Source organism: Mastacembelus armatus, chromosome 18 (assembly GCF_900324485.2).
Source record: "Mastacembelus armatus chromosome 18, fMasArm1.2, whole genome shotgun sequence".
NCBI classification, from domain to species: domain Eukaryota; kingdom Metazoa; phylum Chordata; class Actinopteri; order Synbranchiformes; family Mastacembelidae; genus Mastacembelus; species Mastacembelus armatus.
Genome location: NC_046650.1, coordinates 6,232,229 through 6,260,127, shown reverse-complemented (window position 1 = coordinate 6,260,127; position 27,899 = coordinate 6,232,229). Strand labels below are relative to the sequence as shown.

At 38.5% G+C, this 27,899-nt stretch overlaps 2 protein-coding genes and 2 non-coding genes across 4 annotated transcripts in view; 3 read left to right on the top strand and 1 right to left on the bottom strand.

The window, feature by feature from the left end:
- LOC113134680 (calcium-binding protein 2-like) overlaps nucleotides 1–27,899 on the bottom strand; it is a 137,585-nt gene that overhangs the window by 80,610 nt on the left and 29,076 nt on the right. The window lies entirely within an intron of this gene.
- LOC113125782 (U1 spliceosomal RNA) lies at nucleotides 425–586 on the top strand. Its single transcript, XR_003295196.1, has one exon. It is a non-coding gene; the product is annotated as a U1 spliceosomal RNA (small nuclear RNA).
- LOC113125780 (U1 spliceosomal RNA) lies at nucleotides 1,642–1,805 on the top strand. The gene has a single exon (XR_003295194.1). It is a non-coding gene; the product is annotated as a U1 spliceosomal RNA (small nuclear RNA).
- The window catches only part of LOC113124621 (dynein heavy chain 8, axonemal-like), a 30,800-nt gene continuing 15,580 nt past the window's right edge, over nucleotides 12,680–27,899 (top strand). The window contains exons 1-40 of the mRNA XM_026297649.1: nucleotides 12,680–12,712; nucleotides 12,876–13,004; nucleotides 13,521–13,605; nucleotides 13,789–13,940; nucleotides 14,613–14,796; nucleotides 15,023–15,186; nucleotides 15,448–15,624; nucleotides 15,975–16,088; nucleotides 16,379–16,486; nucleotides 16,589–16,690; nucleotides 16,780–16,926; nucleotides 17,013–17,210; nucleotides 17,314–17,390; nucleotides 17,485–17,584; nucleotides 17,717–17,836; nucleotides 17,928–18,063; nucleotides 18,190–18,377; nucleotides 18,475–18,555; nucleotides 18,798–18,914; nucleotides 19,038–19,157; nucleotides 19,317–19,455; nucleotides 19,560–19,663; nucleotides 19,744–19,847; nucleotides 19,946–20,024; nucleotides 20,166–20,293; nucleotides 21,206–21,368; nucleotides 21,467–21,593; nucleotides 22,292–22,527; nucleotides 23,061–23,165; nucleotides 23,263–23,376; nucleotides 23,481–23,543; nucleotides 24,086–24,186; nucleotides 24,308–24,445; nucleotides 24,564–24,804; nucleotides 24,901–25,100; nucleotides 25,353–25,506; nucleotides 25,600–25,763; nucleotides 26,282–26,384; nucleotides 27,196–27,300; nucleotides 27,616–27,777. Coding sequence (XP_026153434.1) covers nucleotides 12,680–12,712; nucleotides 12,876–13,004; nucleotides 13,521–13,605; nucleotides 13,789–13,940; nucleotides 14,613–14,796; nucleotides 15,023–15,186; nucleotides 15,448–15,624; nucleotides 15,975–16,088; nucleotides 16,379–16,486; nucleotides 16,589–16,690; nucleotides 16,780–16,926; nucleotides 17,013–17,210; nucleotides 17,314–17,390; nucleotides 17,485–17,584; nucleotides 17,717–17,836; nucleotides 17,928–18,063; nucleotides 18,190–18,377; nucleotides 18,475–18,555; nucleotides 18,798–18,914; nucleotides 19,038–19,157; nucleotides 19,317–19,455; nucleotides 19,560–19,663; nucleotides 19,744–19,847; nucleotides 19,946–20,024; nucleotides 20,166–20,293; nucleotides 21,206–21,368; nucleotides 21,467–21,593; nucleotides 22,292–22,527; nucleotides 23,061–23,165; nucleotides 23,263–23,376; nucleotides 23,481–23,543; nucleotides 24,086–24,186; nucleotides 24,308–24,445; nucleotides 24,564–24,804; nucleotides 24,901–25,100; nucleotides 25,353–25,506; nucleotides 25,600–25,763; nucleotides 26,282–26,384; nucleotides 27,196–27,300; nucleotides 27,616–27,777 — 5,262 coding nt within the window. The remainder of the gene's footprint in view (nucleotides 12,713–12,875; nucleotides 13,005–13,520; nucleotides 13,606–13,788; nucleotides 13,941–14,612; nucleotides 14,797–15,022; nucleotides 15,187–15,447; nucleotides 15,625–15,974; nucleotides 16,089–16,378; nucleotides 16,487–16,588; nucleotides 16,691–16,779; nucleotides 16,927–17,012; nucleotides 17,211–17,313; nucleotides 17,391–17,484; nucleotides 17,585–17,716; nucleotides 17,837–17,927; nucleotides 18,064–18,189; nucleotides 18,378–18,474; nucleotides 18,556–18,797; nucleotides 18,915–19,037; nucleotides 19,158–19,316; nucleotides 19,456–19,559; nucleotides 19,664–19,743; nucleotides 19,848–19,945; nucleotides 20,025–20,165; nucleotides 20,294–21,205; nucleotides 21,369–21,466; nucleotides 21,594–22,291; nucleotides 22,528–23,060; nucleotides 23,166–23,262; nucleotides 23,377–23,480; nucleotides 23,544–24,085; nucleotides 24,187–24,307; nucleotides 24,446–24,563; nucleotides 24,805–24,900; nucleotides 25,101–25,352; nucleotides 25,507–25,599; nucleotides 25,764–26,281; nucleotides 26,385–27,195; nucleotides 27,301–27,615; nucleotides 27,778–27,899) is intronic.

The window sequence follows — 27,899 nt, the reverse complement described above, 5'->3', positions numbered from 1 at the left end:
CTAGCAGCCTCAGTGAAAATCAGACAAATACTTGGACGTGTTTTGGTCGTGCTGCACTTTCCCTGATACAACAATAAGGTATATCTCGACCCTCGCTTGTTACGCACCGTTTATAACAACGGAGACGTAAACGCAGCATTTCAGTGGTTTTTTTTTAAGAAGTTTCTGATTTAAGGGGAAAAAGAAACGTGACCACCATGTGACCCACGTGGGGTGTGGCAAAGCATGCTGGGAACAGAGAGGCTGCTGCTAAAGTTCCACGTGATGTTTGTGTTGGTTAAAATAATGGCGTGAGAGACGTGTCCAGGTGAAATAGTGGTTGGAGCGAGTTTTGAGGCGGAAGCGCAGCGCCGCTTCTTCCGTGTGACCGTCAGTCTGACTCGTACGTGTGTGAATGGGCTCCGCTGCTGGAGCAGTCCAATTCATACTTACCTGGCAGGGGAGATACCATGATCAAGAAGTGGTTCACCCAGGGCGAGGCTCAGCCTTGCACTCCGGTTGTGCTGACCCCTGCGAATTCCCCAAATGTGGGAATCTCGACTGCATAATTTCTGGTAGTGGGGGACTGCGTTCGCGGTCTCCCCTGTGTTGATGTGGAAAGTAAAGGAGCAGAAGCAAAGACAAGATGCTTAAAGTCTTGTACTTGATGTTGGTCAGAATGTCTCAGGTTCCTGTAGATTTCACATTGTTGTGAGTAGTTGGTTTAACTCCCTTAACTTTTCTTTCATCTCTATGGCAGTTTTCATCACTATGGATGTAATATATTGTTGGCCACAATGGTTTTGTGGGGGCGCTGTTTCCATGTTTTGGATGTTTCTCTGTATTTGTCTAACATCATAAGAAATGTCCTTTACACGTCATCTATGTAGACTCGTTTTTTTGTTATGACAATACATTTATAAGTTTATGGCACTGTACATTCAATCTATTGCTAATTTATTGTATAGGCTTTTTTTATGCATAATCACTATGGACATAAGAGTTGTGATTTTAGCAACAAAGAGGTGTAGTGCCTTTAATCCTTCACCAGGTGGCGCCAGAGCTCGTGTGACAGATGAAAACAGTGTCGTGTGTGAATTTCGGAGGATTTTCTGTCCTTTTTGTTTCTCAGTTGTTTTCTTCTTCGTGTTGTATCAGGCCTGTGTGTCCCCGGTGCTGCCCCTTTGTAAACAAAGCGTAGAAGAGGCCGATACCGTTTGACAACTGAGCAGCCTCAGTGAAAATCAGACAAATACTTGGACGTGTTTTGGTCGTGCTGCACTTTCCCTGAAATATACAAACTAAAGGTATATCTCGACCCTCGCTTGTTACGCACCGTTTATAACAACGGAGACGTAACCGCAGCATTTCAGTGGTTTCTTTATTAAAAAGTTTCTGATTTAAGGGGAAAAAAGAAACGTGACCGACCATGTGACCCACGTGGGGTGTGGCAAAGCATGCTGGGAAACAGAGAGGCTGCTGCTAAAAGTTCCAGCGTGATGTTTGTGTTGGTTAAAATAATGGCGTGAGAGACGTGTCCAGGTGAAATAGTGGTTGGAGCGAGCTGTTGAGGCGGAAGCGCAGCGCCGCTTCTTCCCGTGTGACCGTCAGTCTGACTCGTACGTGTGTGAATGGGCTCCGCGTGCTGGAGCAGTCCAATTCATACTTACCTGGCAGGGGAGATACCATGATCAAGAAGGTGGTTCACCCAGGGCAAGGCTCAGCCATTGCACTCCGGTTGTGCTGACCCCTGCGAATTCCCCAAATGTGGGAATCTCGACTGCATAATTTCTGGTAGTGGGGGACTGCGTTCGCGCTCTCCCCTGTGTTGATGTGGAAAGTCAAAGGAGCAGAAGCAAAAGAACAAGATGCTTAAAGTCTTGTATCTTGATGTTGGTCAGAATGTTTTATATTCATTCTGTATTTTATATATGTTTATGATGATCAGTTCAGTGAAAATGGTCTTTGTCCCGGTTTTTAAGTCTTTTCTCTAATTTCATTCTTCCACCACTTGGGGGAGACACTCAACCTGCTCAGTCACAGCTCTGGTTTTATCTTTGTGCTTTTGTCTGATTTCCACTATTACAAAGTCTCAGGTGGGATTTTCTACAGATTTTCTAACAAAAGTGACTGTTTCCAAGGAAAAGCTGAGTCCGAAGTGTTTTTGAACAGTGTGAACATTCATATTAGTTTTGTCCAGTACTGAGGTCAGTTTGTCATTTATATGGGCCTCATGGTGCTACAGGACAGGAAAGGCTACAGCTCAATCAAAAACCTTTATTGATCAAATGGAAATGATGCTGTAAATTGCAGTGACAGATTGTATACTCTCACTTGTGGGTAATTAGTTTAGTAGCTACTTAATGTGCTGGTGCCCAAACTTCTTATCCTCCCCTTTATTAGTGTCCAGCTCCTTGACTATCTCCTTTCTCACCCTGGTTGATCTTTCCATCTCCATCAAGGTCAAATTATGGAAACAGAGTGGTGTGAAGCTCTACTTTGGAAATGTGATAAAGCCCAGCAGTGGCTCTACTTTCTGGGAAGGCTGTGAAAAGTACATCTCTCACCTGACATCCTCACCACCTTCTCCAGATGGACTACTTTTATATGGAGATCAATCAGACTAAAATATCACATAAGACAATTAATTGATGGAAAAACAGATTATGAACATTTTGATTCTGTTTAGTGCAACAAACCTAGTGCTTAATGTAGCCAACATCATTCTCCACCAGCCATTTAAAGCTTTGGCCACTGTAGGTGAGCTTAAGCTGGCCAAGGTACTGCACCTCTGATGGAGATGAGGTGATGAGACATCTCTCTTTAGCTGAAGACACTGAAATTGTAATGACTTTAATGAAAAATCTATGCAGCAGTAGAAACACAGGGTGGAAACACACTACCTTCCTCACAAGCTGTCTTTTCATCCTGGACTGTGTTCTTGTCATAAAGTCTGCTGAGAGACACCAGAGCCTTGGCCTCCTTTGGAGCCCTGAGAAGGCATTGTTGCCTATTTTGTGGCACACTTGTGTCCAAAATGTGCAACATGGACAACAATGGATCCATGTTAAACACACCTGTATGAAACAGTCTCTTATAATCATCATGATGACAATTACAGAGGGCAAAATATTCTTACCATGACAAATACAGGAGGTCATGATGAAGTTAGCAGTTATCTAGTCAGGAAATTATAAATTTCCACAAACAAATGATTAGTTTCCTTACAAACTACCTTGGACTTGGACAGTTACCTCAGGATGTGTGGTTTCTGCTGCTGATGTTGCAGTGCCCAGACATGGCTGAAGTGCTGCATCAGTCACATCAGCATCATTCACATCAGATGTCCTCTCGTGTTGAACATCAGGAGCTGATGTTGAAGCCTTAAAATTAGTGTATTAATAAAAGCGTCTTTCATTTACCTAGGAAAAATTGTGGCCTTCCCATTTATGTTGCCCTTCATTCAATCTCTGTTAACAAAATCCACGTTCTGGACCCTCACAATGGCGTAATGCATCGGCCATGAAGTCACGCCTTTGTCAGGCTGAAAAAAGGGAGTTGTCTCCGTATTGGTGGGAAAACACACTTCACCATTCCTTCCGGTCCACTCAGATTCAGGATCCTTTGAATCCTCCTTGCTTTCAGTGGAAAAAGCTGGAGAGGATGATGAGGGTGCCACAACAAAATCAGGACTCCGATTAATCAGTGGTCTCAGGGAGAAGACAATATATTCTGCAGCTTGCTGGAGGAGTCAAGCTGCATAATCATTTCTAAAACTTTGGTACAAGTGCTTGCTGCTCATGGTGCTTGCTGCTCTTCTCATCATGAAATGACTAGCAGGATGGCATGTCAGTGTTTAAATTCACTACACAAGTGTTTTGCAATAAAGTCTTTACAATGTTATCTGTAATGTTCACTTTACAGTTGCATATTTAAGAAGACAGTGTTGCTGAATTCAGAAGAATTTTAGGAAGCACTTCATGCAACACTGGTATTTGTCAATTAAACTAAATCATCAAGAATAAAATTCAAATGATTTGGGGGTTTGCAAATCAAATCAGGAAATTAGGGCTGCACCAACTAATTGATAAAAATCAATATAAATCTATTATTAAAACAGTTGGCAACAAATATCATTATGGATTAGTTAGACCTAGTGATGCAGCTGTTCGTAATGGCACACAGTGACACAACGAGCAGTTGCAGAGATGAAAATGGCAAAAGCAGAGAACAGTGAAAGTCACGCTTTCCATAATTAAACGATTTTTACAATGTTATGTGGATAGTGGTGGTGCCCTGTTGTTTTGGTCTTTCTTTTATGTGGTTCTGATGACTGACGCAGGCTGGAGAAATTGAAAACAGACTTTATATTGTTTCATAAAAGTCATTTTAATTGATTTATTGAAAACATAATTGACCAATTGTTTATTAATATAGTTTTTTGTAGCAGCTCTACAGGAGTTTAATGCCACTATTCAGCTTAAAAGTGCAAAAGTAACAATTCTGAAGAGTCATCTAAACATGTTGCATGACCTGCCTAACATAAATAGATATGCTTAGTGTCCATATTGAACAATAACTCTCCATTTTATATTGTTTTAAGATTAATGCCAGTAATTTGAACCATGATACATGAATAATTTGCAAATAAAAAAAATAAAAAAAACAATGTACAAGTATAAAATAATGTCAGCACTGCCAACAGTTATTCAAGTATTCCCAAGTCATTATTAAATAGCAATAAACCATAAAAGATAGATTCATTGCACTGAGAGTATTTCTAACTTAAGATTTATTCACGCCTGATGGCTGCAGCTTATTCTTTTATATCTGTTTTATTTTTGGTCTTTCAATTTATTTTATTTTTTATTATTTTATTTTAATTTAATTTTTACTTTAGTTCCTCCTGAACCATCTGTTTAGTCCAGCTGCTGCTACTACTGCTGCTGCTGCTGCTGTCAGTCCCAATATACCATAGAGGCTGATCCCTCCCTGACCTGCTGGTTTTGGTCTCTCGGGTTGTTCCTCACGATCAGGCCAGTCTCTCGCTGCTGTAAAGAGACAAATCAAATCTGTGTCTTTCACGTGAAGGAAAACTTTTCTGGAAGGATGTGAACAAGTTCAGTTTAGGCAGGATTGTAATTTTCACAATAGTTTTCTTCTCAGATTCTTATTTATCAAAAAGTTGCTGAAATTAATCTGTGAGGAAAGTTTTCTGCAAATAACTTACCAGTGACGTTGAGTTGACACGTCCTAGAGTTTCCACCAAGAACTGTCTTCATTTTACACCGGTACACACCTGAGTCCTCCAGTCTGAGTCTGGACATATGAAGTTTGATTCGTCCTTCCCTGAGGACACCTTTGTCAAACCAGACTCGTCCTGAGAACTGCTTGTCCGGAAACCCTGGTACCTCAACACCCTTCTCTAGACAAAACAGGCCTGGATTTTTGTCCTTAGCTAACAGTTCACAGATGACATTAATTGATGTGACAGACATGGGAGCTGTGGTTGTGAAGGTCCAGCACAGTGTGATGTTGTGGTTCTCCTCTGCGTGATAGGAGCTCTGTGTCACATTCACTACAAATGTTCCTGTTGAGGAGACAGAGGGAAAGTGATGATCACACACACTCACAGCCTGGATTATTTTGGCTTTCCAATTGATTTGAGTTAGTGGATAAAAACTGACCACAGTCAAAGGGGGTCAGGCTGGTGAGCAGCAGGATCCAGTAGATCATCATCTCCTGTGAGAGGAGACAGAAACACATAAATTCAAAGGTTAAAGGCAGTTGTCAAACTTAAGTCATTCCACTACCTGATCCTGTTTTTCATCAGATTAAAGAATGTTTCATTCAACAATGCTATCACAGTGTTAACACTTAGTTATGGACAAACTGTGATGCTGATTCAGTGTCCAAATGGATCCACACATGATCATGTTCTCCCTGCATACACAGCCTTATTATGGGGATTTAGGAAAGATGACATCCGGCCCACTATATAATTATATACGGTCCACAAGATAATTTTGTGTGTTTATAATTACTGCTAGGATCAAGCACTCCCACCCCTCATACTACAAATCCCACTACACACTGCAACAGCTGATGTGGCAATGAAGGCCTGTGTTACATCACCAATCTGTAGGTTTGAAGTATTAAAGAATAGAACACTGAGAAACCAAGTGCCATCTTTGAAGTGAAGGCTTCATGACACAACCATTAAATGCTTTAGTAATGTGCTTTATAACCTGTCAGGTCAATTTGTAGGTGTTGTAGTGTATTGGCATGAGCAGCATGGGAAGAGACAAGGAGCCGAGTGTTGTCCCAAGACTCGCTGGTGATTGATACTGCAAAATGTGGTATTGATCCAATACCAAGTACACACAGGGCCAATATCGCAGATATGGATACCTTTTAATAATTATGTTGCATGCAAAATATATTCAGTGTATTTGTTTCAATTGCAATACATTTATTCATTTAAATAACGTCTCTATGGCATAAATCATTATATCAAGGTCTTAGCATAATTTATACTTTTTGAGTTGGTTAAATTAACACATGACCAATTGAAAATTAATATTACCTAATGACAAAGATGACTGAAATATCGCTGTCACCAGTATTATCTACTTGGATGGGCTCTGCCAATGACTCATGGATCAGGTTTTTTGGTTTTGGCTCAGAGATCTGGGTGGAGTTATTTCCTCCTCTGTCTCTGTAACCTGCTGTTTTCTTCAGCATGATTAATCATGTGCTTGTATAAGTTTGTCGCATTGCCACTGTGTCTTTTTACAAATTGTACAGTCTGATGATGTTTCATTATCTGCCATAACATACAGCCACACGGAGCTCCACTTCCTCCTATCCATTTTCTGCTCCGTTTCTGTGCTGCCGCATGTTTTTATTCGCAGCTGAGTGAGCTGACGGGGGGGGGTCTCGGGGTCTCATGACCTGGTCTGATATCGCTCCACTGCAGCAGCTGAGCGGCCGGTTAAACACAGAATAAGAAGTTCACTTTGAAGCGAATTCTTCTTAGCGCTAATCGTCGAGTTATTTTTCTCTGTTTGGCTGTTATCATTTATTGTGAATGTTGTTTTAAGGAAATATTAGTTAGCGCCTGCAAAACTCCAGCAGACCGAACCGCTGGGAAACACAACACGTGTAAAAAAAAAAAGTTGGAAAAGTTTATCCAACTTCACACGTGATGTCATATTTTAGCACTTCCTGCTGCAGAGTTGCCTCGATAGTTGATGTCCACGAAGAATGCCAAACATGTTTCTTACCTTTAAGAAGAGCGTTTTGCTGTGCAGCATGGTTTTGTTATTCTTCTTTTCTTCTCCTGCAACCGGGTTTTGACAGTGTATACCGCCACCTAGTGTACCGGAGTGTATGGGAGCTGATCATTTTAGCTCACCAACTACACTCTGTATTAACCCTGTGTCCTTAAGGTTCCCCCTAATGGCCTTACTACACTCTTTCCTTGTCAATTCCAACCTCTGTCTAACCTGCATATTTTATCCTTTCGCACAGTCCTGTGGTGCATTCTGTTAAAATATGCTGTACAAGTGTCTCCCTCTGTCATGAACCCTTCACCACTGCTGTGACTAATAATTTCATTTGCCTGTTTAAGTGCCGTTTTTTTTTTCTATGTGATCTGCCTTTTTATTCCCCTCAATTTCCATATGTGCATGGATCCAACAAAAACAATAGTTCCAGCTCTTTGTGCTCTCAGTAGGGCTCAGTGAATTTCTGTTATGATGTCATCTCTACAGGTTTCCTTTGCTTTTAGGCTGTTTATAGCTGCAGCTGAGTCTGAGCAGATAACTACTCTCTGAGGCTGAACCTCCTCTATCCATTGCAGTGGATCATGGGAACTGTTTCTGCTGTGAGTACTGACAGATTATTAGTGATTATTTTACAGATCGGTATATTTGACTCTGGTAGGTACACCCCGGCTCCAACATCTCCCGTGCCTGGATCCTTTTAGCCGTCTGTGTGTATCCTTAAATAGCTATAATATCTTTTCCTTTAGTATTCTTCAGTTAGGATTGCCTTATCAACTCCTATATTGTATCCTGTCTCATTTTTTTTGATATGCTATTGGCTGCTGCTCCATATACAATGCAACCATAATCTATACTGGACCTGATCAAAGCCCTATAAATGTCTAAGAGATTTTTTGTCTGTTCCCCAATCTAGTCCTGAGATCGATCTCGCAAGGTTTAGCACCTTTTTACATTTTGTTTCCACATGATTAATGTGGGTTCTCTAGAGGCGTTTCATCAAACCATAATGCAAGATATTTAAACTCTGTTACTCTTTCTAATTTTTGTCCAGATATTTTGAGTTTGTTTTTTTTCTATTTTCTGTTTCCCAGTGATGACCAGTGTTCAATTTTGTCTATGGGGCTTTGAACAGAAGTCATGACGTGACATTTTCCCTCTTTTCCATATAGTCTAAAAGTCTCAAAGGTTTGTCCAGTAATGTCTTTGGATGTGGATGGTTTAGATGTAGATAATTCACAGTAGGTCTTTTTCCTGTACTTTTTGTAGCCCTCAGTGGGTTTGCCACACAGTGCACAGATGTTCACTTTAACTGTAGCCTGATGTTCTGTATCACTGTGCTCTGCTTTTCTTTGACGGAGGACAACCAAACCCTGATCTGTCACATTTGTAGCTGCCAAGGCCTCATGGCTCCTGATGAACTCACTAACACACTTGGAATTGATTTTCAGGATTGGAATGCCAAGTTTGCTGAGTCCAGCATCATCCACAGTAACTCTCTGTTGCACATGCTGGTACATTTTGGTGATCTGATGCTTCAGTGGTGACCCCTGAGCCTTTCCTCCACAATAAGGATGAAGCCACAGCTGTTTGATTATGTAGTACATCAGCTGGTTCTTTCTAGAGTCAGTCTGGGGGTTGTTGAACTGCTGGATGTTACAATCGTGGAGGTCAAGCTTGTTCCGGACACTGATGACCCTCTGTCTAGTAGAGTCACTTATCCCAAGCTTTCCCTCCTCCAAGGCAATCTGAACAAGGACCACCTTAGCTCCTCTACATGTTGGTACCCAGGTAGATGATTTGGACTCCATACATCCTCCACACAGGGATCAAACTCAGCAGCCTGCTCAGTGAGGCACAGATTGTCTCTCAGTAAAGTCAGACTGTCTCTGTCAGAGTTGTATCCCACATCTTCCTCCTCCTCTTCCTCTGCCACACCAGCAGAAACGTCATCATCTTCATCCTCATCTGCTCAAAGCGTCTCTGGTCTAAGCGTAATGGTCAGATAATTGAGAACAGATAGTCCAAACCAGCATGCAATTCCAACCAGGAGATACACCTGAAAGGAACAGCAGCACAGTGGGGCCCTGGGATCATGCTGGGCAGAAAAGAGTGAAAGCCTTCCAGAGTGTTTCTCCCTCACCAAGCTGTACCATGGAAGGGGCACACCATTACAGGCCACATACTTTGTGGTGGTGTACATGTTCCCACCCAGTGGATCCTGAATGCATTCAAGGTGCTTCTGTTGGTTCTCTCGGACGTGGTAGTTGGTACGTGGTAACAGACTTGCACTTGGTTCTCATCCATCCCAGCTGATCCTTTGAGGATATCACTAGCAGTCTGGACAACTGTGATCCTCCTGACCTGATGGCTCAGATCGGACTTACTGACATGCAGTTCAATGATTTTTCTATCACTCAGGGAAACATAGGGGGTTGGATGTCCTGCGCGTATCGCCAGGTCACTGGGTGGTGATCCACCCGTACGGCCGCATCAAATCGATGGATCCAGTGAAAGATGTCGAGTCGTACCAGCATACCCGACTGAAGATCTGTTTCACAGAAGACACGCCATGGACACGACAGCAGCCACAGTCCACATACATGAGTTCAGGAGGTCCCTTACCGGCTCTTCTGTACCTCTCTATGAAATAATGTGAAATAAAATGCCAAAATGGGTCAGAACAGCAAATAGAGGTATTTACATTTTCCAAATTAATATCAAAGAGCAACAGGTTTAAACTCTGGGCTCTGTTGAACAGCTTCTGCCTTTACAAATGAAATGACAAACATTAACAATGAGATTTTAAAGTTTTAAGTTTCAGAATCTTCTGGTCTTATTAACAATGAAACTTATCCAATGGACTCTATTTCTCATTGAGCTGAAATATCATAGATACAGTGGGTACGGAAAATATTCAGACCCCTTTAAATTTTTCACTCTTTGTGTCATTGCAGCCATTTGCCAAAATCAAAAAAGTTCATTTAATTTCTCATTAATGTACACTCAGCACCCCATCTTGACAGAAACAAACAGAAATGTAGAAATTTTTGCAAATTTATTAAAAAAGAAAAACTGAAATATCACATGGTCATAAGTATTCAGACCCTTTGCAGTGACACTCATATTTAACTCACATGCAGTGCATTTATTCTGATCCTCCTTGAGATGGTTCTGCTCCTTCACTGGAGTCCAGCTGTGTTTAATTAAACTGATTGGACTTGATTAGGAAAGGCACACACCTGTCTATATAAGACCTTACAGCTCACAGTGCATGTCAGAGCAAATGAGAATCATGAGGTCGAAGGAAGTGCCCAAGGAGCTTAGAGACAGAATTGTGGCAAGGCACAGATCTGGCCAAGGTTACCAAAGAATTTCTGCAGCACTCAAGGTTCCTAAGAGCACAGTGGCCTCCATAATCCTCAAATGGAAAAAGTTTGGGACGACCAGAACTCTTCCTAGACCTGGCCGTCCAGCCAAACTGAGCAATCGTGGGAGAAGAGCCTTGGTGAGAGGTAAAGAAGAACCCAAAGATCACTGTGGCTGAGCTCCAGAGATGCAGTAGGGAGATGGGAGAAAGTTCCACAAAGTCAACTATCACTGCAGCCCTCCACCAGTCAGGGCTTTATGGCAGAGTGGCCCGATGGAAGCCTCTCCTCAGTGCAAGACACATGAAAGCCCGCATAGAGTTTACCAAAAAACACATGAAGGACTCCCAGACTATGAGAAATAAGATACTCTGGTCTGATGAGACAAAGATTGAACTTTTTGGCGTTAATTCTAAGCGGTATGTGTGGAGAAAACCAGGCACTGCTCATCACCTGCCCAATACAATCCCTACAGTGAAACATGGTGGTGGGAGCATCATGTTGTGGGGGTGTTTTTCAGCTGCAGGGACAGGACGACTGGTTGCAAGAAGAAAACCTCTTCCAGAGTGCTCAGGACCTCAGACTGGGCTGAAGGTTCACCTTTCAACAGGACAATGACCCTAAGTCATTGTGGCTTAAGTCATGAGTGGCTTCAGAACAACTCTGTGACCGTTCTTGACTGGCCCAGCCAGAGTCCTGACCTAAACCCAATTGAGCATCTCTGGAGAGACCTGAAAATGCCTGTCCACCAACGTTCACCATCCAACCTGACAGAACTGGAGAGGATCTGCAAGGAAGAATGGCAGAGGATCCCCAAATCCAGGTGTGAAAAACTTGTTGCATCATTCCCAAGAAGACTCATGGCTGTACTAGCTCAAAAGGGTGCTTCTACTCAATACTGAGCACAGGATCTGAATACTTATGACCATGTGATATTTCAGTTTTTCTTTTTTAATAAATTTGCAAAAATTTCTACATTTCTGTTTTTTTCTGTCAAGATGGGGTGCTGAGTGTACATTAATGAGAAATAAAATGAACTTTTTTGATTTTGGCAAATGGCTGCAATGACACAAAGAGTGAAAAATTTAAAGGGGTCTGAATACTTTCCGTACCCACTGTAAGTAGACGTGATGAGTCAGTAAAGAATAATAGGTCTAAATACCAGCCTATATTAACAGGCCTATATCTGTGTCATAGTTTGTCATCCAAACTGCAGCAGCCCCAAAATCCCTTCTTGGTCAGGCAAACATGCCTTCAGGTTGTGACACAGTAACTGAATACAAAGCATGTACTGGCAGAGGATGTATTTCAGTTTCAGTGCTAAAAGAGATAATTAAATTTTTTATAACATCTGAAGTCTTGTTTCAGTTGTGAGAACCTAAAAAAGACCATTGAAGCTCTGGAGCTTTTTACAAATGAAGCTCCTAACGGATAAATAGTGATTTTGATTTGGGAGGGTTAAAGCAGTAACGGTCAACGGTCAACGGTAAGCAGGAAGCAACGGTTACCGTTACTGGGTTAACAACTTTTTCCTTTTGCGAAACAGAGATAAACACAAAATGTGGACAAGAGGCAGCTACCATTGTTATCGGGTGACAACTGTTTGGTAAGGGCAGAAAAATATATTACAGTAACCTTTGAAGGAGATATTTGCCAACTGATTCCCGATATCCTTTTTTAATGTTAACCTTATTGTTAACGGTAGCCTCAAGCTAGCGTTAGTTCAGTTAGCAAAATGTTTAGCATCAGTAACTAATTCACATTAATCTAAGCTATTGCAGTAAAGTAACTATACCTTTTACTTTTTTATAAATAGAACAATGTTTGAAATAGTAGTGTTGAAAGTTAGCAAACGCTAATGTAAACACAGCTAACGCTAACGTAAATGCAGCTAACGTTAAGCTAACGTTACGTTTGCTGACAGTTGACTTTTTACACCGTCGTGCAAACGTGCAACGCTAGCTAAGCTAATTATGTTTTTGGTTTACTCTGAAGAGGATAAAAGGGGGAGATTTTGAACCAAGGCAAGTGATTTTCAGCTCCATGATGGATGCGTGCAGGCCAAAGGCGAATACGCAGGTAAAGTGATGGAACACATTTAACTAACTAGCGTTAGCAAACTAGCGTTAGCAAACCACTTGTGGATTTAACGTTACAGAATATATGAAAGCAACGCAGTTGTAGTGTGGTACAGCGTTTGTCACGTACATGTACCATTATTTCTAACCCCTGTCTTCCTCAGGGATACATACAGGCAAGGGAGGAGCGAAAAAAACTCCTCACCCCTGCTCATAAGTATATGACTGACATCCTGGCTGACAGGCTGTCTTTGGAGCCAACAGCAGTAGAAGAGTTTATTTTAGATTCATCTGTGAGTGTTCTGGGGTTTTTTTCCCTTCAGTTAGCTTTGACAATGTCTAAAATACTTCATATCATCCCAGTTGTTGTAAGACCATTTGGCAATGCTGAGGTTTCTAAACAAATAATAGAAAACATTATTGTGGCTTTAAGGTGCATGAAATTGTACATTATGTTTGGTCTCATGACAACATACAACATGACTGAGTTCAAGAGGTTTGTCACATACACAGTAAAGATTTTACTTAGTGAAATTCTTACTTTGCGAGTTCCTTTCAAGCAAGCAAACAACTAGCTAAACTAAAATAAAGGAATAATAAAATATACATAATAAATAAAAATGAATACTATGTACAAAAGGGTAGAGCATTGTCAGGATATTGTGGCTCTCTTCATTTGATTTTGGGGATAAGTTTTAATTCTCATAAATGCTTTAGAGATGACGGGGACTTTTTTTTGTTTTAATGTTTTTCATATCATCATTCATGGTTTAAAATGTTACCGATTTCTTTGTAATCTTGATAAATAGTTGGCTCCATTTGATAATTTCTTCGCCAAAGGAGGCTCTAAAACCATTTCCTTTGTATATCAAGAGTCTGAAGTCCCAGGAATAGGTAGGTAGACCTCTTAAATGATTGAAAGTTGTGCACATTAGGCTATATGCTTAATTTTTCAATAGACTCTTGTTAGAGCTGCCTATTAAATATTGGCTGATACTGACAGAATTGATGTCAGTAGTGACTAATATAATGTTCCAGTTATTCATCCTATCAAAAGTCATCTGGGTTTAATTGCAGAGTGTGGCCGCTTATATCCCAGGATTTCCAGAGGAACAAAAATACCGAGGCTTTTTTTAGCCAACTTGTCTCAGACATGCCTTACAGGTATTTGCTGCTCTTTCACACGAACAAACGTGGACATTCCTTTGGATTCAGAAAATATACATGAGGTATGATAATTTTTTGTGAGTTGTTTTCTTTATAATTCTTTTGTTTTTATTTGTTTTGGTTATAGGTGCATTTTCTTTTTGAATTATTATTCTACTAGCCAATAAAATGCTGCTAAATGCACGTCATATTTTTTTTATGTGCTGAAGAAAGTTAATGATACTGAGCTGTTATGATACTGAGCTGTTATTTGTATTGTACATGAATAACTCGTATATACAAGTCAATGAACTAGCAAGTTGAGTAATCATAAACCATATGATTAACAATGTAATATGTAAAAATAAAACAATGTATAATGCCTTGACTTTCCTTTTTACTTTTAAAATTTAAAAGCAGTAAGCTATCAGCAATTCAGACTAAACAACTCTAAATTCAATTTAATACAAAATAAAGTTTTATTTAAATACAATTTGGATGAATACAGAGAGATTGATTTGTCATGCAGTTTATGAATTCGGAAAGTAACCCCGATTATGTCATTTTAAATGTATAATTTTGCATAAGCGTATTATGTGTTAATTTGGGACATGTTAGCTGGTCAGGGCAAGAATCAATGTTAGTAAGATGTTCATTGTTAATTCCCTTTTAACTACTACTAATATGGTTTTTACTTTTTTTTACCCTTTAGATTTGGTAAAGTTATGGGTGGTCTCATCTTGATGTTTTTGTAGGAGATTTTATTTTCCATGGTTGATGCCAGAGATGGTCTACTGAAAGGGATAAAGGATGCTTACAGCTTTGTGCTACCAGCTCTTGAGTCACAAAACTGGGGTGTCTTAGATAAGTCCAGGCATGGAGAAAAATATAAAAAGAACTTCAAGTACACTATTAAACAGTGTCTTACCTCCTTAGATGGTAAGTCTTTTTCTTCCTCAAACTGTTCGGTGCGTAAGTCGTTTTTTTGTGTTAGGTTTTGTTGTTTAAAAGGAATTACAGCAGTCTTTACCACTTTCTATGGCAGATCACTGTTGATTGGTTTAGAATTATCATTTGATGCATTGTCTTAACAATGGCATTATTGTAACTAAATTGTGATTTTTAACTAGTTTTCACAAGATAGTACTTCTTTTTTGTACACCAGATATTCAGATGAGGAATGAGAGCATTGTTCACTTGTATAAAGTCACAGATATTGACTTTTCTAAGCTGGTCTCCCTTGAAGATAGGAAAGCTGCAGCTTCTAATCCTGACATAGTGCGTCGACTGGAAGAAATTCTAATGCAGTGGTATAAGCAAATTGAAAAGGTTGGTTAAACTTAGACTTTCTATTTCTCATAACCCTAACAGGCAGTCAAATTAAGAGTTCATACATGTTTTTCTAGGGTTGTACCCTAGAACATGTTTACACTATACACTTAATCCAAAATATGCATTTATTTTACCCCTATGCTAAAATTTAAAAATGCTAATTTTGCACTCCAAGTTAATCCATTTGTAGATTCATTGATTTAATTGTTGTTTAAAAGAAAAATGTAACCTGTAACCATCTGTATGCATGATGATTAGGTCCTGTTAGAGAGTGAACAGTTGAGGAAAGAGGTTGACTCTGCAGGGCCACTGAGTGAGTTAGAACATTGGAAAAGAATGTCTTTAAGGTTCAGCTCAATCATCAGTCACATCCAAGGCCCAGAGTGTAAGGCAGTGGTAATGATGCTTCAAATCAGTCGTTCCAAGATCATGAAGGTATGAATGCTTGAGATGAAATTTAACACCAAAATGTATAAGAATGGTAATATTCTATGCTAACTTTTTGGTAGGTCTGTTATTTAATGTGTGTATCAATGCAATGTAACCAACTTATTCTGTGCAAAAACTTTCGTAATTCTTAACATTTTATCAAGTCAAGACATCACATTTGTTCCAATGGTAATGTCTAAGTATGTTACCTTTTGAGTGTTCTGGAATCTTAAAACACTATTTTGGGCTCTGGTGTTGTAACCTCTTAAGGGCAGATTAAATTTCAAGAACTGACATACAGTATCGGTATGTATCACTTAAATTGTGACAATGAATTCAATCATGTACCCATGTAGATGTGGCGAGAACTGGATGCCAGGATAACAGATTGTGTCAATGAGGCTAAAGGCAATGTAAAATTCCTTCACACACTGGAGAAGGTCTGTCAACCCCTTTACAACAGTGACCCGGTATGTATAGTCAATAATATAATAATGCAATATTGTGGACAATTCGAAAAATTTCTCTCCTAAATATTTAACATACTGTGAAATGTAGATGCATAACTCAAGTGTAATGGCTAGAAGATTTATCAACGTGACCCACATTACTTATTTATAATAAAAACTGTCTGTGATGGAATGTCTGGTGCATCAGGTATTAGAGCATGTTGGGTCAATTTTCTGAAAATATTGCTAAGGAGTAGCAATAATTTCCATAGAGGCTGGGTAAATATTTAAACATGGGTGTGTGATTTCAGGTCACCATAATGAAAAGTGTGCAGAATGTCATCAATGCCATTCATATGATATACAGTGTTTCACCGTACTACAATACAAGTGAAAAGATATCTGCACTGTTCATTAAAGTAAGTATTTGGTATTGTATTCAACCTCCAAAAAAGATTGTTTTAGAAAATGTAGGTTTTTATGAAAATTCGCAGTTTAAGGATTCTGAAAAAAATGTCCAGGTTACAAATCAGATGGTTGCAGCATGCAGATCCTATATTACTGACAATGGTACATGTCTAATATGGGATCAAGATTCTGAAGACATCATCAAGAAAATGCAGGTTAGATGACTATATCATTACTCGTTTGTGAATACAACCCATTACATCAGCTTTTCACTAACTTTTTAGTCATCCTTTATCTTTGTCAGGACTGTATCTGCTTGTATCAGGAGTATCAGTCCTGTTTCCACAAAACAAAGAAACGAACAATGGAAAGACCTGGAAAGAGAGCTCTTGAGGTTTCTGAGATGCAGATCTTTTCCAAGTTTGAGGGCTTCTGCAAGCGGCTTGAAAAGGTGTAGTTTGCTTTTACTATTTTTTATTTTAATTCTTCTCTTACCATAGGGCCTTGCCAAGTAACAATAAGACATATTGTTTGTAGATCACACAAATAATCACAGTGTTCAAGACCTTTGAACCTCTTGGAAAGTCAAACATTGAAGGCATTGAGATTCTGGCCAAACACTTCCACACTGATTGCATGGATCTAAAAAGAAAACAGCATGATATTTTGGCTTCGAGGACAGAAGAATTCCAAACGGACTTTGATAAGTTTATGGGTCAAATCAGCCATATCGAGGTATGTGCGGTTTACTTCTGTTTGGTTCCAATGCGGAACCTTCTCTTTAATATTGTTCATGATTTAGTTGATAGCATGGAAATGGAAAGTTTTTCCTTTACAGAACCAGCTGCGAGCATTTATGAGATCATGCTTCTCAAACATCACCTCATCTCAGCAAGCTCTTTGCTTAATAGAACGGTCAGTATAATTTTGCATAGTAGTATAATAAAAGTTTTTCCTGTGGTTGATTTGGTGTGATAAACCAGAGGTGTGATAAATTCCTGTTTTATAGTTTTCAAAGGCTGAAGATTCCCTGTCTAGGTGAAGAAATTTCCAGTCTCTCGTGTCTTGTTCTTCAGCATTATGCCTCAGAATTAGAGTTTGTGATAAAGGTATCCTATTTTCATAAGCTCATATACTTGTGTAGATACTAAGAATGAAGTATAAAATTAATCATAAGTTATTGCCAAATGTCAATTTTAATGTATTTGATTAAATCAGATCTTCTTCTTCTTTCTCTGCAGCTCTATAACGAGCAGAAAGACAACCCCCCATTAGCTAGAAACATGCCTCCTGTGGCTGGAAGGATTGGTTGGGTCAGACACCTTTACAAAAAAACTGCGGAACCAATGTCGTACATAAAAGTAATCCTAAATGTTTTCCATCAAAACAACTAAAATACTTTGTTGTACTGAAATATGTTAATATTTTAATGGTCCTGTTGTCCCTAAACAGGAACACACTGACATCTTGTACAGCCCTGATGGACAAGCTGTGGTGAAAATGTACAATCAAGCTGCTGTTGTGTTTGTGGAGTTTGAGACAGTTTACCACAGAGCATGGATGGCTGAAGTGCCAAAACTGGACTATGGTTGGTTGTCGGGTTCAACCTTATAATGTTCATGTCCTAGATGACGTACAATACGGCTTGTCATGATACTTGACAGGGTTTTGTTAATATTTCTGATATTTTCTCCCTTTCTTTCCTTCATGACAGTCCTTAATGTCACACTGCTGGTTCGACACCCAAAGACTGGAAAATTTTTTGTCAATTTTGATCCCAAAATAACTGAGGTCATTCGAGAGGCTAAATATTTGATGAAGATGGATCTGGAGGTCCCAAAGCAGGCTTTGCATCTCGTGAAGATGGAAAGCAAACTTAATGCTAATCATCTCCGACTTCAGGTAAACAAGAAGGTTTTTGTTGTTTGTTTGTTTTGTAACTGAAGGATGGATTGTGTTAAAATAAAATGACCTCTATGCCTTATTTGCTTTATTATAGACTATTTTGGCAGACTATGAGTCCACTTGTGAGAGGATACCTGCAGAATTCACCACCTTGATGGCTTCAAAAATAAAAAATGTAATCAGTTTGTAAATGCAACACATTTATTATGTATTTATATAAGAAGAACAGTTACCTAAATCATGTCCCTTGTGGGGAAAATGGGTTCATAAAGGTTCATAGTGTGAACAAGTGTAGAATCAGTTTTGCCACATATTTATCTTTCTGTTTGTTATATCTTGAAGAGCTTTAGAATTTTGAATCTGTCACTGCTTTTAGACTAGCTAAATTGTAACTTCTGTTTTTTGGTAAATTGCAAGGTGGACTCTGCACTTCGGTATGGGTCAGTGCTCCTTACGTGGTCGTCCTTTCTCCTAGACAAGTTCTTCCAAAAAGTTGACACTGCTTTGTTTGAGCTTAAACATCTTGTGAAGAAGGTATTATTTTCAAATATAGATATTGCTGTTAACAACAAGCATAAAAACTCCAGTTAGCAGCCCTTTGTTACTGTTTTACTCATTGGGCAGTCTTAAAAATACTATTGCCTGCTCTTTTTTCAGGTACAGGATATCTATAAGATACACATTGATGATACCCTTAAAGACATCTCAGAGACTGTGCTGATTGAACTACCAGAAGATCATGCTTCTTCAGTCCAAGACCTGATTGACCATAATGAGGTTTGGACTGTGATGAAATGAAATTGAAGTGTTAATGTGCTTCCATTAAACTAGTTTGCATCAGTTATTATTTTATAAATAATAAATATTAATTTATTTTTGTAGTTGGAAAAAGTGATTTATGTTTGGTTCATGAGTCCACTTATGTATCTTTTTTAGAGTCAATGTAAAGAATGGGAAAATACCTTGGACAACAAATGTAGTCAGGTGAAAGAAGCAGTGAAGGAGCTTGGTATTGTGTTCAGTGCCATTTGTGACTCTAAAGGCACCAAGAAGACTGTTCAAGAACATTTATTAGGTATATTAGGTCTTATTTTTGAGAGTTGCAAACATTTGAATATAATTCATGTACATCAGTATGCATGTGTGTATCTCTTCTATTTTACTTTTTGAAACTTTTAGGATGCAGGAGTGTGGCATTATTAGGAGAGAGTCAGAAGTCTAGTGAAGAAGAGGAACTACATTTAGATGGTTCAGACAGAGATAAAGCGATCAAATTTGAAGAGGTATGTTGGTCTACCAATATCAGAATAAACAAATTAAGAATGAATGTGTTAATGCTCTAAATAAAAACAATTAATTTCAGGAGTTTAAGAAGTTTTATGAATGCATCACTGCAAGAGTATTAGAAGCACTGGTCAGAATGACCAAGTTATCTTTGAAAACCCTGAAAAGGCGACTTTGTGGCACGTAAGTATACAAGTGTTGTCAGTCTTTTACAAAGGGCTGATTTCTGAGAGAAATGACATTATCTCTTACATATCAATATCAATAAATGGGACTTTCAGTTCTTACCAGAAGTCAAAGTCGGAGTCTAAGCTGCCCCCGCTAATAAAGACTGAAGTCAAGCTGGTCATACCCAGTGTGGTGAGTTTTTACTACTTATTGATGACTGATTTAAGTTTACACTGCATTGGTTACCTTATAGAGAAGGAGGATAATCCAGAATTGCTCACCAATCTTGTGAAACAAAATTCTGGTTTTGTGTCTGCAATTTGTTTTCATCAGGTAATCAGTCCATCTGTAGATGAGATCCAACACACCATAAATAATCTAGTTGACATGATCTTGGAAGTTAGCAAGCATATTTCATGGCAGCAGGAGTGCAGTGGCAACACAACAAAAAGCAAAAGTAAGTAATTTCCACCATGCACATGGTTTGAATCCCATTTAAATCTGAAGGTCTTTTGCTGTGGAGCTTGCATGTTGTCCCCATGCCTGCATGTGATATCTTTGGATGCTCTGTCTTCCTCCCACAGTCAAAAAACATGCTGGTTGGGGTTAGGTTAATTGGTGACTCTAAATTGCCAATAGATGTGAATGAGAGTGTGTGTTTGTCTATCTCTGTGTCAGCCCTGTGACAGACTGGTGTTCTGTCCAGGGTGTACCCTGCCTCTCACCCTTTGTCAGCTGGGATTGGCTCCAGCCTACTATGGCCCTGAATTGGACTGGAAGTGGGATAGGGAATGGATGGTAGGAATCACATATAAAATATAACAAAAATATCATGATATGTAAAAATCATCTTTAATTTACAACTAATTATATGTATATATCAAATTCCATTAAGTTTTTAATTTGAAGATCTCAAATAACAAAACATTCAAAAATTATAAGAAGTTAATAAAATTTTCTAATGTCATTATAGCCTCTTTTAATTTAATGTGTGAAGATGATTACTTTTATTAGTCTGCAGTGATTGGCACAGTCACCTCACAGCAAAACAGTCTGAGTTTGATCCCACAGTGAACTGAACCTTTTTTGTGTGGAGTTTGCATTTTCTCCCTGTGTGTCTGTGGGTTTTCTCTGGGTAATCTGCCTTTCATGTATACACATTTGGCTAACTGGTGTTCTACTTACCTGTAGGTGTGAATGTGTCAGCCCTGCGGCGTACCCTGCCCCTGGTGCGGTGTTAGCTGGGATTGGCTCCAAAACTCCTTTATCTGTACAGGATAAATTGTATAGATAGTACAAGGATGAATCTGTAAAGAACAAATTTTTGGTTATTTTTGTGTTGTCATCTGTGGTGATCTCATAGGTGGAGACAGAGTGAATTTCTATCAGGAAGTTGTTGAACACAAGGACATCAAAAAGGTGGTGGTCATCCTGAAAACAGTGATCAGCAGTCAGAAAGAGCAAGTAACTGATGTTCTGAAGTCGTTCAGTCATTTCAGTGTAATCTGGGATGTGGACAGAAACCTTAAAATCAAGGTTAGTTTTCTTGAAAAGATAACATGTTCTTTTGACTTTTAGACAGAAAATGTACTTTTCCTTTCATAAAGGCATTGTGATTATCTTAATTTTATAAGGAGTTCATGGACGGCCATCCATCCTTGATCCAGATCAAATCTGAAATCCAACACTACAACTCAATTGAACAGGAAGTTGATGTCATCAAACCAATAATTATGTTGGCATCTCTTGAATTGTCAACAGGTAATGTAACCATAATATGTTTCAGACAGAAACCAGTGAATTCAAACTTGCTGTTTTTTACCTGCAGTCTTGATGTTTTTGTTTTGTTTTGTTTTGTTTTTTTGTCCTCTGCACTACATTTAATATTCTGTCCTGCTGGTCAGATGAAGACACACGTTTCCTCATTGGTACAGGTGGAAGCAGCTACAAGAGGCTGCATTTATGCACAACAGTGCTTTGAGCTAAATGCTAATGTACTTAAAGTGACAGTTTTATAATGTTGATATTCAGCAGCTTAGTTAAGTGTGTTATCATGCTAACAATTGCTAATTAGCATTAAACACATAGTAGAGTTGAAGATGTTTGGAATGTGTTTTATCATAAACCAAAGTATTGCACTAATTGAAATGTTGACACTATCTAATAAAGAGATTAAAATACATCCTATAAAAAAGATGATTGACTGTAAAACTGAAAATTTCCTTGCAATCAATGCAAGAGCAAAGTGGAGTAGGGACCCATTAAGCAAGATCTTCTTAGTCACATAAACATTTATTTTATAGGATGTATTGGTACTGTATTAGGTTGCATGGTAGAAACTAACTAGACTTTGTTTTTCTTTATTTTAATTCTTAAGTTGTGCCTCCTTTAAAGCCTGTGTGCATTTTATTGAAAAGAAGAATGCAAATTTTACACAACAGATTTTATCTTGAATACAGATCCATTGAAGAAAGCCCTGACAGTTGAGACCAAAACCTGGAAGAAATTGCCGTGCAAATACCTTAAGGAGGAGTACAAAAAGAAAATTATAGACACCAGTGTACATATTAACAAATACCTTGCACAGCTGTCTCATCCTGTGGCTAATCTGGAGGATGCACGCCATGCCATGGGGGCTCTGTCTAAGCTTCGGGACTCTGAAATACAAACTGATATGACATTGATTTCCATTGAGGTAGGAATAACACAGTCAGTTGTTTATAGGGATATGGCTTAGTCTAACCTATAACTGCAATGGTTATATTGCTCTATAGAGATCAAATATATCAGTGAATTAAAAATAAACAAAAGGGGCTGCACTGATGAGGATGTGTTGCTGCAGGTACCAGTACGAGAATGAATATGACACCTGTACCCTATATCATTTTGCATTTTTGCATTGTGATTAATGTGGCATCAACCAATGGCATCACAGAAATAAATACATTCTGATAGACTAACAGGACAAAACAATTTTATTAAAAGTATTAGAAAGAGTAGCTGGGGAGAGACATTCTGAAAGACAAAAATATACCATGTGTCACTGGGACAACTTCAAAGAACATTTGTTGAGACTGTGACTTTCGAGACCAAATTTATGGTCCTTGTGTTCTGAATTTCTTCAAAAAAACTTTAGATTATTATAATTATTTAAAAAATGTTTTTTCTTAACCTTGCTGTTTCATCTACATATAAATATCAACTCTCTCATGATGTTACATTTTACAGGAAGCATATGAAATTTTGACCAGATATGAAGCAGAAGTGACCAAAAGAGAAGCAGAGAGAGTGTACAATCTGAGGCATCTCTTCACCAAACTTCAGTCTAAAGCTGTCAGTATTGTTATTATATTGTCAATGTTGTTTAGGATTTATAATGTGTTCTGTAACTCAGATATGGTCTTGTGTTTGTGATTCCTGACTTTCCTAGAGATCAGTGCAAGATGAGCTTGTTCATATGCAACCCAAGTTCAAACAAAATCTTCTGGAGTGTGTTGCCATTTTCCAAAAGGACGTTGCCACTTTTACAGAGCAATATGATTCAGTAAGTAATCTGTGGATGTTTTAGCCTTCTTCTTTTTTTGTGTATATTTTTAATCAATCAACTGAATTGAATCTATTATTCATTTCACATAATGATGTTTCTAGGAAGGGCCCATGGTTACTGGAATAGCTCCTCAGGAAGCCAGCCTCAGGCTGCAACGCTTTCAGGTTACACCCACTGTCACTGCCATCTTAATATAATCCAGCTGTTTTTACTGGTCAATTTTAGGTGCATGCAGTACATTGAAACAAATAGAAGGTCCAAATACTCTATACTGCGTTCTATACTATACATTATGGAGTGCATTTCAGTTTAAGATTTATTGAAATTTATGTAGATCCTCCACTTCATTAGACTGTTGCGTCTTTTCAGTGACGACACCAGATATAAAAGAAATGCTAACTTTATGGAGAAAGCTAACACAATACAATTTGATTATTATAGGAAGCAAGTTGCAGTGGTCATATGTGAGCAAGGTTTAATGAAAGTTTAATGAAAAAAAAAATGTATACATATCCATACACACGCTTTTGTTGTTACTTTTTTCTTCTGTCTTGCTATATTGAACTGTATATAGCATTATAACAGGTTATATTGGAAAATAAGCAACTATATTGGCTTCTTATTTTTCTGAAATAATGAGATCCTCTTGCATATAGAGTTGCATAATAAGCTTGCATAATATAGACTTTTTTTTTTTTTAATGAAGGCTAGATTTGAAGAACTGTGGAGAAAGTTCAACACATACACATCTGGAGAGCAGCTTCTTGGCTTGCCAGTTACAGAGTATGATTGTCTACACAAGAAAAAGTGCGTTACCTTTCTACAAAGGCTTACTCTACATTATCACAATGATGACCTATACATACTGGTTTTAGTATTTATTATGTATTTAAAGAAATGCATTTATGGCTTCTTATGATTATCGCAGAAAAGAACTTGACCTTCTACAGAAACTCTATGGCCTGTATGATGCTGTGATGAGTAAGATTAGCGGGTACTATGGCATTCTGTGGACTCAAGTGGATTTTGAGAAGATCAATGCAGAACTTTTGGAGTTTCAGAACAGGTAAAGTATGATGGAGAACAATTTGGTTTTTAGGCAGGTGTGCTCCTATAACTCTTAAGATGATCATCTTGGTCAAAATTAATTAATGAATGAATTAAGTGTAAATGTCTTTTTCTAGGTGTCGGAAGCTGCCCAAAGGACTAAAGGACTGGCAAGCCTTCTTGGACCTGAAGAAGACAATTGATGATTTCAATGAGTCATGCTCTCTTCTTGAGATGATGGCAAACAAATCTATGATGAGGAGACACTGGGACAGGATTGCAGACCTTACTGGGCACCAGTTTGAGGTGGAGTCCAAGACCTTCACACTCCAAAACATCATGGATGCCCCTCTGTTGAAGTACAAGGATGATATAGAGGTTTGTGGGCAGTTTGCATACTGCATTACATTTCTAGCCACAGTATTTTATCTTATTATTTTCTTCCCTTCTCTGCTTTGGCTTCCGCTTTTGTAGGATATCTGCATATCAGCTGTGAAGGAAAAGGATATTGAAGCCAAGCTGTCACAAGTGAAAGAAGTATGGTCCAGCCAGACCCTGAGCTTGATGACATTTAAGGATAGAGGAGAACTGATGCTGAAAGGGGCAGACACAACTGAATTTTTGACCATTTTGGAAGATAATCTGATGGTGCTGGGTTCCCTACTGAGCAACAGGTACAACACCAGACTAAAAAATTAATTGGTCAGACACAGTTAACTAAGAAAACATTAAAATATTTGCACTGCTTTAAAATGCTACCTTGGTGATTTTAACAGTAAAGGAAGAAAGAGGTGCTCAAAAGATAATTCAGTGGTTGGCTAGGACAAGAATCATCAATGTCAGAGTATTGTGGTTATTGCTACCTAATGGTATAGTGATGTAAAATCTGTTTATATTTAAAGACAGTCAGGACTTGTCTTTTACAGATACAGTGCCTACTACAAAGGAGAGATCCAGGACTGGGTCTTCAAGCTTTCAACATCATCTGAAGTCATTGAACTATGGATAACTGTGCAGAACCTGTGGATCTATTTGGAGGCTGTATTTGTTGGAGGCGACATTGCCAAAGACCTGCCACAGGTACAGTAATAAATTTGAATATTTCCATCTTTTACAATGAATTATCCCAATTACTCAGCAAATTCCCAAAATATGTAATATTCCTCAATGTAGGAAGCAAAGCGTTTTCAGAATATTGACAAGTCCTGGATTGAGATCATGCAGCGGGCACAAACGGTGCCCAATGTGGTGGATTGCTGTGTAGGTGATCCAACTCTGGGAAAGCTCCTACCAGACCTTCAGAAACAGCTGGAGTTCTGTCAAAAATCTCTTGCCGGGTAAAGTTTTGCCAACAGCTTTTCTTAGTCACCAAATTCAAAAGCTTTGCAATTCTACACACTGTCTGCGAAGCAGCATTTGGTAAGTCAGTTAATTGGAAAGGACAATTCTGGTAGGGTTATTGGAAGATGGCAATATTTAATTTGTCATGTGATTGTTTTTTTTTTTTTGTTTTGTTTTTTTTAATGTTCAGTTCATTATTATCTGTAAATCTATTTGAGACTTTTACTTCATAAAAGACAGTTCTACTACATAATTGAAGTGGTATAGATATGGGTCTATTTTCCACTGCCTTATGACAAATAACCTGTAATGTGGGCTTCATCAAATTACTCATATTTAATGGTTGTTTACTTTTTTGCAGTAAATTTGTGCTTTTATGTTTTTATTTAATTTTGATTACCCCTCATAATAAGCCCCACAAATGCTTTGTAGGCACATGGCTCTAGTTATACAAGTACAGGTGAACAAGATAATACAGTATTTACACTTGGGATGATGTGTTTTCATTGAACAGGTATCTTGAGAAAAAGAGACTTCTGTTTCCACGATTCTTCTTTGTGTCTGATCCAGCCCTTTTGGAAATTCTTGGACAAGCAAGTGATTCTCACACAATTCAGGTTTGAACATTGTCTTCTTTTCCTTTTGACTGCTCCCTTCAGGGGTTGCCACAGCAAATCATCCACCTCCACTCAACTGGTTCGAACATTGAGTGATGCTACAAATAGGATTTTAAAATGTACACTGAAAGAAGGAATTATATTGTTATGTTTGGTTTTGGTCCCATTCATCTGTATTAGCAAGGTATCTTAAAACCTGTCAGTATATTTAAGTAAAATCTGGCAAAAAAGCATTAGGATGTTATATAGTTACAGATATAAATCAGGAAATTTGAAGTTGAAGGATTTCTCAGTATTGAGAGAAATTAATTTTATACATCTATTCATCCATTTTCTATACCCACTTATTCCTAACCAGGGTCACAGGGATCTGCTGGAGCCTATCCCAGCTCTCTTTGGGTGAAAGGCAGGGGTACACCCTGGACAGGTCACCAGTCCATCACAGGGCCACATAGAGACAAACAACCTCACACACTCACACTCACTCCTATGGGCAATTTAGAGTCACCAATCAACCTGACATACATGTTTTTGGACTGTGGGGGGAAACCAGAGTACCTGGAGAAAACCCACACAAGCACAGGGAGAACATGCAAACTCCACACAGAAAGGCCCCTGATGGGTTTCGAACCCAGGCCCTTCTTGCTGTGAGGCAACAGTGCTTAACCACTCATCCACTGTGCTGCTGATGAGTTTAATTTTATTTTCTCATAAAAAAAATTTAAGAAATCTCTTTTCTGCATGTATTAATCTGTGACAATAATATAGATTTCTTAAATGTATTTAGAATTTGTTTGATTATATTTTTCAGTCACATCTGCTTGGGGTGTTTGACAATGTAAATGAAGTGGAGTTTCACGTAAAAGAGTATGACAAGATTTTGGCTGTTATTTCACAAGAGGGAGAGAAACTACCAGTAAGTAATATCAATTGCATGTGCAGACTATAAGTCTAATGTGCTTTACTCTTATTCACAGCTCAGCTAACTGGATGTGATTTTACTTACAGTATTTATTGTTAGGTATTTTAATCTATAACAATGGATCATATTGCATGAATATGCCATTAGATGTGTTTCTTAAAATAAGAAGTTGTAATTACAACTCAGTGTATGGGAGAATAATATAGAAAAACTAAAGTGCCTTCGAATGGCACTTCATTAAATACGAGTTGCTGGTTTCCTTCACTTATCAATCGTGCAGTAAATAATATATATTTTTTGTGGTTTCAGCTCAACAGTCCTATCCTGGCAAAGGGACCAGTAGAGATCTGGCTTGGGGAGCTATTATTACAACAGCAGGCTTCATTACATTCTGTTATCCAAGCTTCAGATCTAGAAATAAATGATGAAGACTTCGATCTTCTCTCATTCGTCAACAAGTTTCAAGCCCAGGTCATCAACAGACACATAACTTTGTGTGATGTTTAACACTGTACTCTATAAGTTGCACTAAGAAAATCTTAGATATATTTATATTTGATCACAGTACTAGACGTGGATGATGGGGTGTCCAG